Source organism: Uloborus diversus, chromosome 9 (assembly GCF_026930045.1).
Source record: "Uloborus diversus isolate 005 chromosome 9, Udiv.v.3.1, whole genome shotgun sequence".
Taxonomy (NCBI): Eukaryota; Metazoa; Arthropoda; class Arachnida; order Araneae; family Uloboridae; genus Uloborus; species Uloborus diversus.
Genome location: NC_072739.1, coordinates 54,716,319 through 54,730,052, shown reverse-complemented (window position 1 = coordinate 54,730,052; position 13,734 = coordinate 54,716,319). Strand labels below are relative to the sequence as shown.

Below are 13,734 nucleotides of genomic sequence, written 5' to 3'. Positions count from 1 at the left end.
TTTTTAAATGGTATATACTAATATCATAGTCATCAACTGTTTTTTAAAGTTATGATTGTGTCAGTGCTCGTTTTTAGCTTCAATATTTTTTTTTACATTCAATGTTATTGTTTTTAGCTATAATTTCTATGTATGTGTGAGTTTTATTAGTATTTTTTAGCTATTGTTACACTGGTATCGTTTTTTACCCGTTATGTATTCGGATTATCGGCTGTTTTTGCTTATCCACGGTTACCATGCCAACCTATTCCACGTATAATCGGGAGTTTACTGTTTGTATAGATTTATTTATAGTATGTATGGTTAAAGTAATCTTATTGTTGCAGACTTCTGACTTGTTTCATAAATATGTTGGTGAATCTGAAAAGGCTGTTCGTGAATTGTTTATGTTGGCTAGAATGAAATCACCAAGCATAATTTTTTTGGATGAAATTGATGCCCTTGTTGCTGAAAGAGGAAGGTATATTTTTATGTTTCTTTATATTTGCCACTGTTTCTCTTTAAGTGTCGAATAGATATGTTATGCAGATGTAGATTATAAAATTTGCTAAAAACTCAAAGGTTACTCTTTTCTATCTGATTGGATTACTTCTTGTGGTGTACTTTTGACGACATAAATATTTTAATATTTTTAAATACCGTAGGCATCATGTTAAACTAACAAATGTGGAAAATTTCAAATTGCGTTTTTCAAATTCGATGGATTGACGTAGTACTCAAAAAGTGCTACCCACTGGTTATAACTACCACTTCAAACGATAGTTCTACACTTAAAGTTATATATAAAAAGTAAAACATTGAAAATAACTAAACGCTTTAGGTGAAAAAAATATATTGTTTTGGCTCTCCTATAAAGTGCAAATTGTCATTATTTTGCCCCCCCCCCCCCGTGTCCGTTTACCTTGTCGTGGTGGGGGGGGGCTTGCGGTGTGGTGAGTTCGGGGCGAGTTCTTGGGAGGAGTAGTGAACCCCCAGTTGCTCAAACAGAATATCGGCGGGAAGGGACTTTTGGTCCCTTCCTTCCCTCATCACACTTACCTAATTCGGACAGAACCCCCTAAGCCAAGGTGTCTCTACCGTGCCCGTGGCTGCGTGGTACCGGGTGTAGTCGGTGCCTCAAACGGTTGACGTCAGGGATAACAGGCGAACCCTGGTGTAAAAGCCTTACCCCTGTGCAGGGGGGCTAGACCCCAGTTTTTCCCCTTAATTCTCAGGTTAATTTATGGATGATAACATAAAGAATACCTCTCCCCCTTGTGGGGAGCGTCAGACAGAATCGCTTACATCTGCTAAACTTTTTGTTATAAAAAGAAACTAAAATCTCACATTTACTGCAGTTTCCCCATTTCTAATAAATAAAGCCTTGGTAAATATTATTGGTGAATTTCAATCCGTAAAAAAAACACGAACTGGTGAATTATTAGTGGAAATAAAACATCCAAAACAAGTTCAACATAGCCTATCTATCAAACAATTAGGTCCATATCTTTGTACAGTTTCGCCACATTCAACATTAAACTTTTCTCGGGGAATCATTTCGGAGCCGGACCTTCTATTTACACCAGAGGAGGAAATTCTAGAAGAAATGAAGGACCAACACGTAAGTGGAGTGAAAAGGATCACTATCCAACGCAATGGCGTAATGCAGAATACGAAACATGTCATTCTGACCTTTAGTATGCCTATCCTCCCTTCACGTGTCAGAGCTGGTTATCTCTCATGCCCTGTCAGACCATATATTCCAAACCCGCTACGTTGCTTTAAATGCCAGCGCTTTGGGCATTCCATGCTGTCATGCCGTGGCACAGAAACTTGTGCCAAATGTGCCGAGACCGGCCACGATAGCAATGAATGCTCAAAGGAATTCAAATGTGTCAACTGCAAAGGAGACCACCCGTCCTAATCTAGAAAATGCCCTAAATGGCTCCCTGAAAAAGAAATACAAGTAATCAAAACTACTCAGAATATTTCATACCCAAACGCAACAAAAATAGTTTAGTCTCGTACACCTTCAGCTGGACTTTCATATGCTGCAGCAGTAAGAAAAGTTTTCAACTCCACCAGTACACAAACAGACCCTCAAATTAACACAATAACCAGCACTAAATCAAGTAACTCACCTAAATGAAAAAATAAAAAACTAAATACTCCTAAGCCACCACCAAAAAATTGTAACGAAATTAAAGTACAAACTACACAATATTCGAGAACAAGTTACTCAGCTACATTAATTTCCAACAAACCAACTGAGCAAAAGAGAACAGTAGAAAAAAAGAAAATTATCCAAACGCGCGAAAATTAGGGTAGCCTCTAAACAGAGGCCCCCAAAAATTCCATACTTTTAAAAAAGAGGACTTTTTACTTTCTAGCAAGAAAGTAAAATTAACCAAGTCCCAAATTGAAAAACTTAAACAAATCCCTCCCCAAGAGGAGGACGAGGATATCGAGTTTGAAGACCTTCCGCCATCCGACGATGAAGGGTGAACGGACCATTCTCCTTCTTGAGCCGCTTTTTCTTCTTCTGGCCTTTTCTCCTTCCTTTTCTCTTCATGGCCCTGAGCATTCTTTCTTGGAATTGTCAGAGTTACTCGCATAATGTTACGGACATCAAGGATCTTGTCGAATATCACCAACCGGCCATATTCTGTCTACAAGAAACATTTCTTTCCCCTGTTGATAAACCGAGTTGAAAGGTTTTGACATATACCGCAATCAAAGTGGATTCAGGCGTGGCAGATGCACTGCTGACAACCTGCTGCTTCTAGAAACTGCAGTAAGGGAAGCATTCCTTAAACGAAAACATCTTGTGAGCGTATTTTTTGACATTGAAAAAGCATATGACCGTACCTGGAGATATGAGGTCCTCAAAACCCTGCACGAGTAAGGGTTGCGAGGTAATTTACCCATCTTCCTCTCTAATTTTCTGAGAGATCGAACCTTTCGCGTACGTGTCAAGTCTGCTCTGTCAGATACCTTCATTCAAGAAGAAGGAGTCCCCCAGGGAAGTGTAGTAAGCGTAACTCTTTTTGTAATAGCAATCAACAACTTAATCGAACAACTGCCTCCTGCTGTCAAGGGTACCATGTTCGTTGATGACTTTCAAATTTCTTTCTCTTCATCGAACATGAGTATCATTGAATGACAACTTCAAATTGCTATCAATAAAGTATCAAGTGGGCGGAGGAAAATGGCTTCACTTTTTCTGCTCAAAAGACCTTTTGTATCCATTTCTGCCTTAAAAGAGAGCTTCACCCTGATCCAAATCTTGTCCTTAACAATCAACCAATAGCTGTAAAAGATCAAGGAAAATTCCTTGGTCTCACACTTGATAATAAACTTAAATTTATGCCGCATATACAAGAGTTAAAAAAGAAATGTTCATTGAAATTAAATATCCTTAAAGTCTTAGCGAACACTTCTTGGGGTGCTGATACAGAGTCTCTGTTAAAAATATACAGGGCTCTGATACGCTCAAAACTTGATTATGGATGCCAAATTTATGGCTCCGCTGCAAAAACCTATCTGAAAAGTCTGGATCCAATACATAATCAGGCACTGCACATCTGCACAAGAGCATTTCGAACTTCGCCTATTAACAGTCTTCATTCTTGCACACGAACAATCTCTAAACAATAGACGCCTCAAACTTTCTCTAAATTTTTACTTCAAAACAAAACCTTGCCCCAATCACCCACTACACCTCCATATTTTTAATCCATCTAATGTTGCTTTATTTCTGCACCGGCCTTCGATGTCTCCAACATTTGGGATCCGAATGCGTCGGGTACTCTCAGACCTGCAGCTACCAGATTTCAAAACAGTCAACACAATAAACCTAATTGAACCATGGTGCGAAGCAGGGGCGGCATTTCAACATTTCATTTGGGGGGTCGAGTTTTTTAAACATGAATTTTCTCAATATAAAATAAAATACCAGTACATTTTTTTAAAGTAAGGTCATTAAAGAAATTCAAATTTTAATTTCCACGCTTTTAATTTATTTTAGAGTAAACTGTAACAGAAAAGATCTTGATACTGCCGTTCCTAAAGTAAATTTTTAATGTTCGATTTTTGGAATCCAGAAAAAAAGGAAATCTTGGTACTATATTCCGTCAATGTCCAGTGGCATGCTCTTGGCAGTATAGCTGAAGATGAAAGTCCTGCTTGTCCCATCATGCTATCATGCACCAAAAAAAAAAAAAAAATCTCTAACCTTCTGAGACACGAAAATGATCTTTCACAGTTAGCTGAGTTGATTGGAATCGGCGAAAAATAATTGAAGCTACAAAGTTATGTTAGAAAATGCATCTTTAAAAATTTTCTCTTTAGAAAAACCACGCAAGTTTAAAATTTGTGCTCTAGTCTTCATTTTTCATCATTGAAGTACACTGGCTCTTCACAAAACAATTCTTTTTGCTTCGTTCAACAACTTTTACATGTAACAGAAATATTTTATTTATCTTGTTCAATAACCTGCACATATAATATTGAACTTAGATTTATCACTATATCTTGTGTTAATTTCATTAGAAACTGAATGAATCTATTATTTGATACAAAATATTGAGCCAAACATAGGACTTTGCATCATCATGTGAATTTTTGTCACTTTTTAAAATTTTTTTTAAATGGGTCTAATAATTCCAAATTAACAAGAAACTCTTAATAGGAGCTCAATCAAGAGTTCTAGTTTTAACTTTTGAATACCATTTTGTACCTCTCAGTTAAAGAAATACAAAAGTAAACCCAACAAAAGTATTTGTTGATGCACGAATTTTTTTCAAAAATAGCGTGTCTTTTGTAAGAAGTTTCCATGAAAGCATACAATGTATTGAATTGCTCAAATATGCCTCTTAACAGAAGGAATCAATGTTCACTCACTAACTGAACGTACATTTAAAATATAGGCGCAACAATGAACTCAAAATACCAAGGAACTTCTCGTAAAAAATCGGGCCAGTCACACCAGTGCACTGCCCTTTCACATTAGAAGCAGAAGCATCATCTTAACTCCGAACTTAAAAGTATGAGGCATTTAACCCATATGAGGAAATTTCTTCTTCAGTTGAAACAAACTTATTCTCCATCTGTTTTTTATTCTGGAAGTTCTGAAAATGATTCAGGAATTTCTAAGTTATTACCCTAATAGCGAAAAACAGTTGCTTTTGTCTGGACAGGTCTCGAATTTCATCAACTTTTACTAAAGATTGTCTGCAGATTTTTTTTTTTTAAATTATTGCATATAATCACTGATTCGCGCGTTATGTGAATTGAATTTCCCGATTTCTTAATATTTTGCGCAAAATATTTGGGGGTGCAACCGCCCCCTCTTGCTCCCCCTATTTGCCGCCCCTGGTGCGAAGTCATACTTTCTATAATCAATGATTTTTCAAAATTCCCAAAACAAACTACTGCAGATACAGTTCATCAACAAGTCTTTTATGAAATCAATAGCAAGTATTCTGGTTACAAACACATTTTTACTGATGGATCAAAAGCAAACAATCACGTCGGCTTATCAACAATAATTGATGGTCAAGTTATGGCAAAAAAATTAAACACATCTTGCTCCGTATTTACTTCTGAAACAAAAGCTATATTTTCATCGCTACAATCAATAACCCAATCCGTTTACAAAAAGTGGGTGATATTCACTGACTCCAAGAGCTCAGTGGAAGCCATCACTCACTGCAATAATAATAGCCATCCTATAGTCATCCAGTCACATCTTTTATACAAAAACCTTATGAAAAATAATTTTGAAACTACCTTTTGTTGGATCCCTGGTCATGTAGGCATTGCAGGCAATGAGGCAGCCGATTCAGCTGCCAGAGCTGCAAGTATCCTGGTCGATAATAGTGTCCCTTTCGATGATATCAAAAACGCCATCATTGTAAGCCTCAATACGTATTGGCAGGGGACGTGGAATTCAGAAATCGAAAATAAATTACATTTGATCCAGCCCTCTACTAGAGGTTTCGGATCATTAAATATCACCAGGAGAGAACAAGTCTTATTAGCTCGATTGCGCATTGGACATACCAGATTCACTCACAAATATCTCTTAAGTCATGAACCAGTTCCAACATGTATTACATGTGATGTAAATCAGACAGTGTTGCACATTTTATGCATTTGCCCAAATTTTAATCTGATTCGTTATAAATATTTTAATAATTTTAACCCATCTTTGAAGGAGTTGCTGGAAGATCCACCCCATCGCAATTTGTACTCCTTCCAGGAGATTGGATTCTCCTTTTTAATTTAGTGTTTGTCTCGTCATTATGTGATTTCGTCCTTCCTTTGTTTTTCAAGATATTTCTTTGTCCATTTTGTCTTTATCTTCAAATTGTTTAAATGTTTTTATCGGTTGCACTTTTTTAATACTAGCACTTGAAGTTTTATGCTTTCTTCTTCAAAATATGCTTTTATTTACTATATTCTTTAATAAAAAATAAATAGCATGTAATAAAATATCGTTTGGCGCAGTGTAGCCCTCAAGGGCTCTTGCGCCATAAAAATCAAATCAACCAACCAACCATTCCTTAATTTAGCATGGGGCCGACAATGCAGTCGAACCTATCTATCTTGAATTTTGCAGGACGGAAAATAAATGTGAGATACACAGGTTTGGAGGCACAGAGGTTTTGATAAAAGTTATTAAAGTAAGCTTTTGGAACAAAGCCAATGAGTTAACAGATTCTGTTGCTTTCATGTTGATGATAGTTTTACAGTATGACATGTTGTGATTACACATTTCACTAATTTCAATAGTAATATCGATTGCAAGTTTATACATACTTTTAAGGATTAAAACTATCTTTCATTGACTGTAGTTAAAATGTTGAGATTTGTATTTTTTCTCAATCGAAACAATTTAAACATTAGAATGGAAGGGCTTAAAACCAAAGAATACAAAAAAAGAATTGTGCTCAATGAGTCAGAAGTAAAACTCTGAAAGTTTTTTAACAATTTAACATTGAGTTTCTGAGTGGATGGAATTCCTAGAAAAAATTTTCATTTTACATACAGTTTTCTTTGGAAGAATTTTTTTTTAATCCTCAAATTCTAATGTTGATAAAGATTGCTGGAGATCAAATGTGACAGTTAAAATTCGAGATAGAGAGGTTTTTGGAAAATTTGTTTGAGATAAAGAAAAACATTGAATTTATGCTACAAACGCAAGGAAATTCAAACATTTCAACATAGACTGGTTTTTCGAGATGGGTAGTTTGACTATTTACTTGTTTTTTATTAATAGAATAATTTTCAATTGCTATGTCTGCATACAACTTTAATTTAATATTCTTAACAAATAAAATAAACTCCATATTATTTAACCTAATTGCTATTTTGTATGTGTATTTGAATGGAATGGCAATTTTGGAGCAGAAGAGTGGTTACTTCATCGAATTTTTTAGTTAAATCTTACAAGACTAAAATTTCAAGATCTCAAATTATGCTTGTTATTTGGTTATCATATATATTCGTGTACAAGTCGAGAAATTTATTACAAAAAAAGAGGCTTAAAGTTAGAAAGTTAGAGGGTTGACTTATACGCAGGGCAGGACTTCCGAAATTCCCCCCCCCCCCCCCCCGGATTTTTTCTTTAAAAAACACACTCAAAAACATGAACATTTTCCAGATTTTATTCCGTCCCTTTTAAGCAGATGCTAAAGAAGTAAATGCTTAACATTCTGCTATGATTGTACATGGTCTGACGTTGAATTAAAGAATAAAAAATAATAGTAAATGGCCAACTACACAAAAAGTGCGGGGATGGCCGTATTCGCAACTTTACCGGATATTGGTGAAATAATGCTCATTTTTCAAAAATAATGTAATATGGCTATCGCATAACATTTTATTGATTTTAAATCAAAATTTAATCAACAATTTAAAAAAATCATAACGGCAAAATCAAACCCTTTACAAAAATCGTGATTGCAAAAGTGAACCCTTTTGGTGGAAAAGAATTAAAATCGGACGTTTTTTTAACATAAAAATGTTTTTTACATTTCATTTTCCTCCTTTTCATAAAGTTTAAATTCGAAATTAATGGCAAAACGGTCCTGTTTTTTCCAAAAGGTAGAGACTCGACTTATATGCGGGTTTTCCAATTTTTCTCCTACGCAAGTATACACGGTATCTGTTAAATTGCTTATGATGCGTTTGGATATCCCTGTGTTACATTTAGCAATACAACTACATACTGTTTGTGTATCTGATTGGCCGCTCTCTAAGTTTTTGTGTAACATTTTCAAATTGTGCACAGTTAATGTATCTTTTTTCACTTAGTTGTTCAAGTAGATCCGGTGTTGGTGATAGAATAGTGACTTCCCTGCTTACTGAAATTGATGGTATAGAAGAACTTCATGGAGTTTTAATTGTAGCTGCAACCAATAGACCTGATATGTTGGATGACGTAAGTGTCATTTAGATTGTTGCCATTTGAGTACAACAAATACATTCGAAAACATTTTCCTTGCAATAAAATGAATGAATAAACATACTTGCCAACTCTAATGTTTTTAACAGGAGACTCCTGTTTTTTGCTTCATATTCCGATTTCTCGTATTTTACGTTTTTCTTCCGTTTTTGCAGTTTTTTTAGTCAATCATCAAAAAGTTTCACTTTCTTCCCAATAGTGGTGCCCTTTTCTAGTCGACCAATGTCAAGGAAAAAAAATCTTCCAATGAATAACTCATTTAGTAAATTAATTTTTTGGAAGCTTTCCACATTGCATGTTCAATGAAGCAACTGCTTTGCCGAAAATTGCAGCATATTTCAATCTTTTGGATCTTGAAAATAGTTCAATTGTTTTGAACGTTTAAAGTTATTTTAACATGTGCTACCCTATACCTACTTATTTTATGTTTTATTTTCATAAATATTGATTTTTTCTTTCGGATTTTAAAAATTAAATTTTTGTAGCTACTTTTTTGGTAGAGACTGGGGAATGTACGAAACTTTAAGCAAATTCACTTCTTATTATTTGGTTTTTCCTTTGCACTATATTTTTCTTGCTACCACAAATTTGCTTACATCGATGACAATGTTATTTAAAAGCATAATTTAATAATTCTATTGTGAAGATATGCCGCTAGTGAATCACCTATATACCTCTAGTAGAATCTCCTGGGTTTTTTTCCTTCAGAGGTTGGCAAGTATGAATAAATGAGGTAGTGAGAGGCAAAGGGATGTAAGTGGACATTTTCATGTTTTGAGTAAAACTCGTTTAAAGATAATATCCTAGGTCATTGAACACACTGAATTCAATTGAATTCATTCATCCTATTTCATTGATTTTTTTTTCTAAATCTTGCTATATAACAGCACCTACCAGTGCTACTAGTACTAATTGCCCTAAGACAGTTGAAAGGTTCACCTACCATTTGTACTGGTTATCTCTAAATTTCTAATTTTGTCACTTACAACCCTTTGCTTCTCACTGCCTCAAATGTCACTTTGTCCATTTTATTTTAAAATGTTTTTTTTTTTTTTTGTAGTAAGTTATCGCCCTAAGCCAGGGCTAAGGCAGAAGTACTTAAAATACACCACCAGCTCAGTCATTCCATCCAAGGACTGCAGTTTCGTGCCAAGAGAGCAAAACAAAGTGGTAGCTAATGTACATTAGCTCCCTTAACAGGTTTTTGGCCTCCAGCTCATGTGGTTTCCTACTCCGGGCTGATGAGTGCTAAAAAGCACGAAACTGCAGTCCTCGGATGGAATGACTGAGCTGGTGGCATATTTAAAGTGTTCTTATAGTTGTTTTTATTTTTACTGCTGTTTGTTATATTTGTTGATTTCTTTCGAAATGCCTTCTTTCAAACTATTTAACTGTTAATGAAACTTTTTTCTGTTTGGCAATTTATCTTTCCTTGCATAAGGCAGGGTTTGACATTCTTTTGTGTGTGTGTGTCTGTGCAATTTTCATACAATTCTGTTCAATTTACTGCTGTGTGAGTTTTTGTCTGAATACTGTAACAGTAGTTTGAAACCCATATTTTGAAATTTAATGTATAGAGTAGTTTTTTTCACTAAAGCCTCCATCATTTTTATTCTATCAATTGTTTATCTTTTTTGGTGTTTCAGAAACATTTTCCCATTCTTTTCTGTATATGGTATTATTCATATAAGTGTTTTCTTTGTAAAACTTGTATACTAAGTAGGAAAAATATACAAAGTCCATATAGACCTTTTTTGCAATGTTACGTAAATTTCTTTGGTCTGAAAGACTGAAAAACCTCTTTATTTTATGTTTTGAAATATTAAATGATGAACTGTGTTGTGTGTAAGCTTAATGCTCTCTCAAATTCATCAACATGTAGTAAAAGTTTATTCTTCCATTGTTCTTTTGTATTTGTTAAAAATGAGCATTTAAGTAAAACTGTAGAACATTTTTGTTTGTTTTCAGGCTTTAATGAGAAATGGAAGAATTAATCATTTTATATATGTTCCATTACCTGACAAAGAAGCTAGAAAAGAAATTCTTAAATTACAAATGAAAAATCGAATCATCACTGAAGAAATAGACTTTGAATGTCTGTCTGAAAGAACTGAAGGATATACAGGAGCTGAAGTAAGATTTGTTTTATTGTTATATTTCAAAACATTTTATACAATTTTACAACTATATGCTGTAAATTTGAAATCATACCATACAGTGTTTTATGTAGTTACACTAGCGCAGCCAGAAAAACCTTCTGGAGGAAGCTTTTTGATCAAAAATACCTTCCGGACAAGGTTTCAGATCAAAAATATCTTCTAGTGTTGGTTCTTTGCTCAAAATTACCTTCTTAAGGCAGTTTCGTGATTAAATCGTCCTTTCACATGTTTGCACTACTGTATTAGAATATGCACTTATGTTAAAACAAATGCCTAAACTTAATGAAGAATGACCCCCCCCCTCCTGTAACGAACGTACAGGCAGGGGCGGATCTAGAGGGTGGCCCCTTCCGAAACCTTGTGAGTATAGGATTTTTTTTTAAAAGAAAGAAAATATTATGAGGAAAATTTAAAAGATAACACATGAGTGTTACTTTAATAGAAATTTTAAGTTTTAAATGTGAGAGAATTTACATCCCTCTTCTTGAAACAAAACTATTTTATTTCTAAAATTTTGCTTCATCGTATACATCATTTCTTGACGCAAACAATGGACAATCTTAGGACACTAAGACGATCTATGGATGCTGCTGTCCTCTGAGCACATCTGTAGTTTACAAGACCAAAGAGAGCCTAAATTTGTGTTTTATGGCTTTAATTTTGAAACTTTTCTGGAGAAGTGCCCCTTATTCCCATGCTCCTCCACAAATGCCCCCAAAGGTAACTAAAAGTTGATGTCCATTTCTTTAAAGCAATAAATTATAAATGAAGAATTTTTTGGTATTAATCTTACCTTAAATTTTATAAATTCCCTCTATTTCTATTGTTATTTTTAAATTCTAACTTGGCATAAAATTTTGAAGACCGGTAGAGTCGGTATTTTTTTGGAAAAATCATTGATCTGGAACTGTTTGAAAAGTGACAGTTAGGACAAAAATCCAAAGAAAGTGTGAAAAAAATTCTAAATGACCCCTCCCAAAATGATCGGCTAGATCCGCCACTGCGTACAAGTTTGATACTAAAAATTTCTAAAACTGCTTGAGGTGGTTAAAAATCACCAAATGGGCCAGAAGTAAAGCACTTAGTAGAGTATAAATGTTATTAATTTCCTAAGCAATTTAAAAAAAAGCAATATTTCAAATATTTACTTGGAAAAATATTCATGAATTAAAAAGATTACTGAAATTGTTTACATTTTATTCATCAATTTCTTGAACGCGATGTGGACAGATAATACTGTCGACGGTTTAGGGGGAGTCATGACCCTCTGACCCTCCTCTTGTATTCACCACTACAGGTAGTTTTTAACTAAATTCTTATGAGGATTTGGAGACGGAGAGTGGTACAAAGTGGAGACAGTGAGTACAAAGATATGTACTGAAGTAAAGGATTTAAAAGCATGAAGAAGGTATCCACATTAACATGAAGAATGTGTCTTTTAGACCTAATTGCAAGGATAGGCTTAAAAGAGTATTTGGTTTTTTTTTTTTTGGCACAAGACTCAAACCCAGATTGCCACTCCAGTTTTCCAAGTTCAAAATTAACGATCATTCAGAAAAATTTTGTGTTGATCATTTCAGGTGTTTAAAGAAAAACAAACTGACCTAATATAAGTGTGTTCTATATTCTTCTCATTTTATTATTTCATGAAAAATATTGGGGAAGGAGAGAGTACTGTGCCCATCCGTCCCGATTTTTCAAACCATGTTTCGATTTTTTCAATTTAAGACTATTTATTCGATATTGACATACAAATCCTCCAATATAGGCCAATTTACCGAAGAAATATCATCTTTAAGTTCTCCACCCGTCTAATTCCTACCTCCCCCTCCCCTTTTTTGCTTTGTTTTTGACTCCCCACTTTTTTGCTGCACCAGCCGCCTATGGAAAAGCGGTCTAAAAAGAAAATAGTCCACTGTTAATTCCTGCTCGCAAACCCACATCATGCTTTGAAGAAACAATTCTAATATTGCGAAAAATCGTTAAGCTCAATGTGGGCTGGGAACGACAAATTGTAGAACGACACTTCCAAATTCTTAAAGATTATATGCCATGCTTTCTGTAGACCTGATCTTAACAGGACTGGCCACAAAATAAAAAGAATTGCGTAATTTATTAATTTTACAATAGGCTTTTTGCAATGCTACCCCAAGTTTATATTGATTGGGGTAAAACTCATTTTATGTTGCAAAATGGTAGTTTATTTATTTTTCTTTTCATTTTATTAGACCAGTCTCAGTATTTTTTTTCCTTGTACATTAATAGCTTGCTCAATACTTTTTTCTAGGCTTTAATATGAGTTAGTTATTTTCATTAACTGCAGTATGAATATTTGTTAATGAAATTCCAGCTTCATGTTGTTATTTTTACTCTATTATAGATTGTTAATCTATGTAATGAGGCTGCTTTGCAACTTTTATCAGAAGACTTTGAAGCAGAGTCGCCAGCATTCACTATGAAACACTTTGAACAAGCTCTCAATGCAATTCGACCACGAACTACAAAAAAAATGATAGATTTTTACGAAAAGTTCAATTTAAAGTTCTGTAGGTAGTATTATATAAAATCCAAATAAAGCTATAATTTATTTATTTATTTTTGTGTTATTATTATATGATAATGATATGAGGAATTAAAATATTTTGAAGAACCATTTACATTTCTATAAATAATAATGTTGTATGTTCAGTAATGTCTGGAAAATCCATTATTTATACCTTAATGTATATTTTTTAATAGCTAAAAATGGCAGTTTGCATTAAAACCTGAAGAGCGAAGCATTTTGGTAACTTCCCTAACTGCAGGGTGACCAGAAAAAGCGCCCCCAGTAAGGATCTGTAAAAACTTGAAAATCACTGTACATAGATCGTTCAAATTTTGGAAATAAAAAAGTCTAACATCCAAACTTGCTGTGTGCATGTTTTTTTTTTTTTTTTTTTCTGAGCAATCACGATTGCTTATTGTTCTCACTTGACTGTTTTTGGCGTTCCTTTGATTTTTCCCACCGCCACCTTCCGCACCATCACCGTCGACGGGCTCCTCACAATGCTGCACCTCTAGCGAAAGCCATCTCCAGGTTGCATCCATGTCCTACACATACGCGCATACATACACAACTACACCTAC

At 34.5% G+C, this 13,734-nt stretch overlaps 1 protein-coding gene across 2 annotated transcripts in view; it reads left to right on the top strand.

Moving 5' to 3' along the window:
- Window positions 1-13,496, top strand: part of LOC129229695 (uncharacterized) — a 56,732-nt gene extending 43,236 nt beyond the window's left edge. Inside the window, exons 11-15 of one of the 2 annotated variants that reach the window (XM_054864057.1) lie at window positions 327-460; window positions 8,299-8,425; window positions 10,418-10,582; window positions 12,989-13,154; window positions 13,348-13,496. In XM_054864057.1, the coding sequence (XP_054720032.1) occupies window positions 327-460; window positions 8,299-8,425; window positions 10,418-10,582; window positions 12,989-13,154; window positions 13,348-13,370 (615 nt within the window). In that variant the 3' untranslated portion in view covers window positions 13,371-13,496. Of the gene's footprint in view, window positions 1-326; window positions 461-8,298; window positions 8,426-10,417; window positions 10,583-12,988; window positions 13,159-13,347 lie in introns of both variants that reach the window. The other variant, XM_054864058.1, reaches the window with a different exon arrangement.
- Window positions 13,497-13,734: the final 238 nt, after the last annotated feature.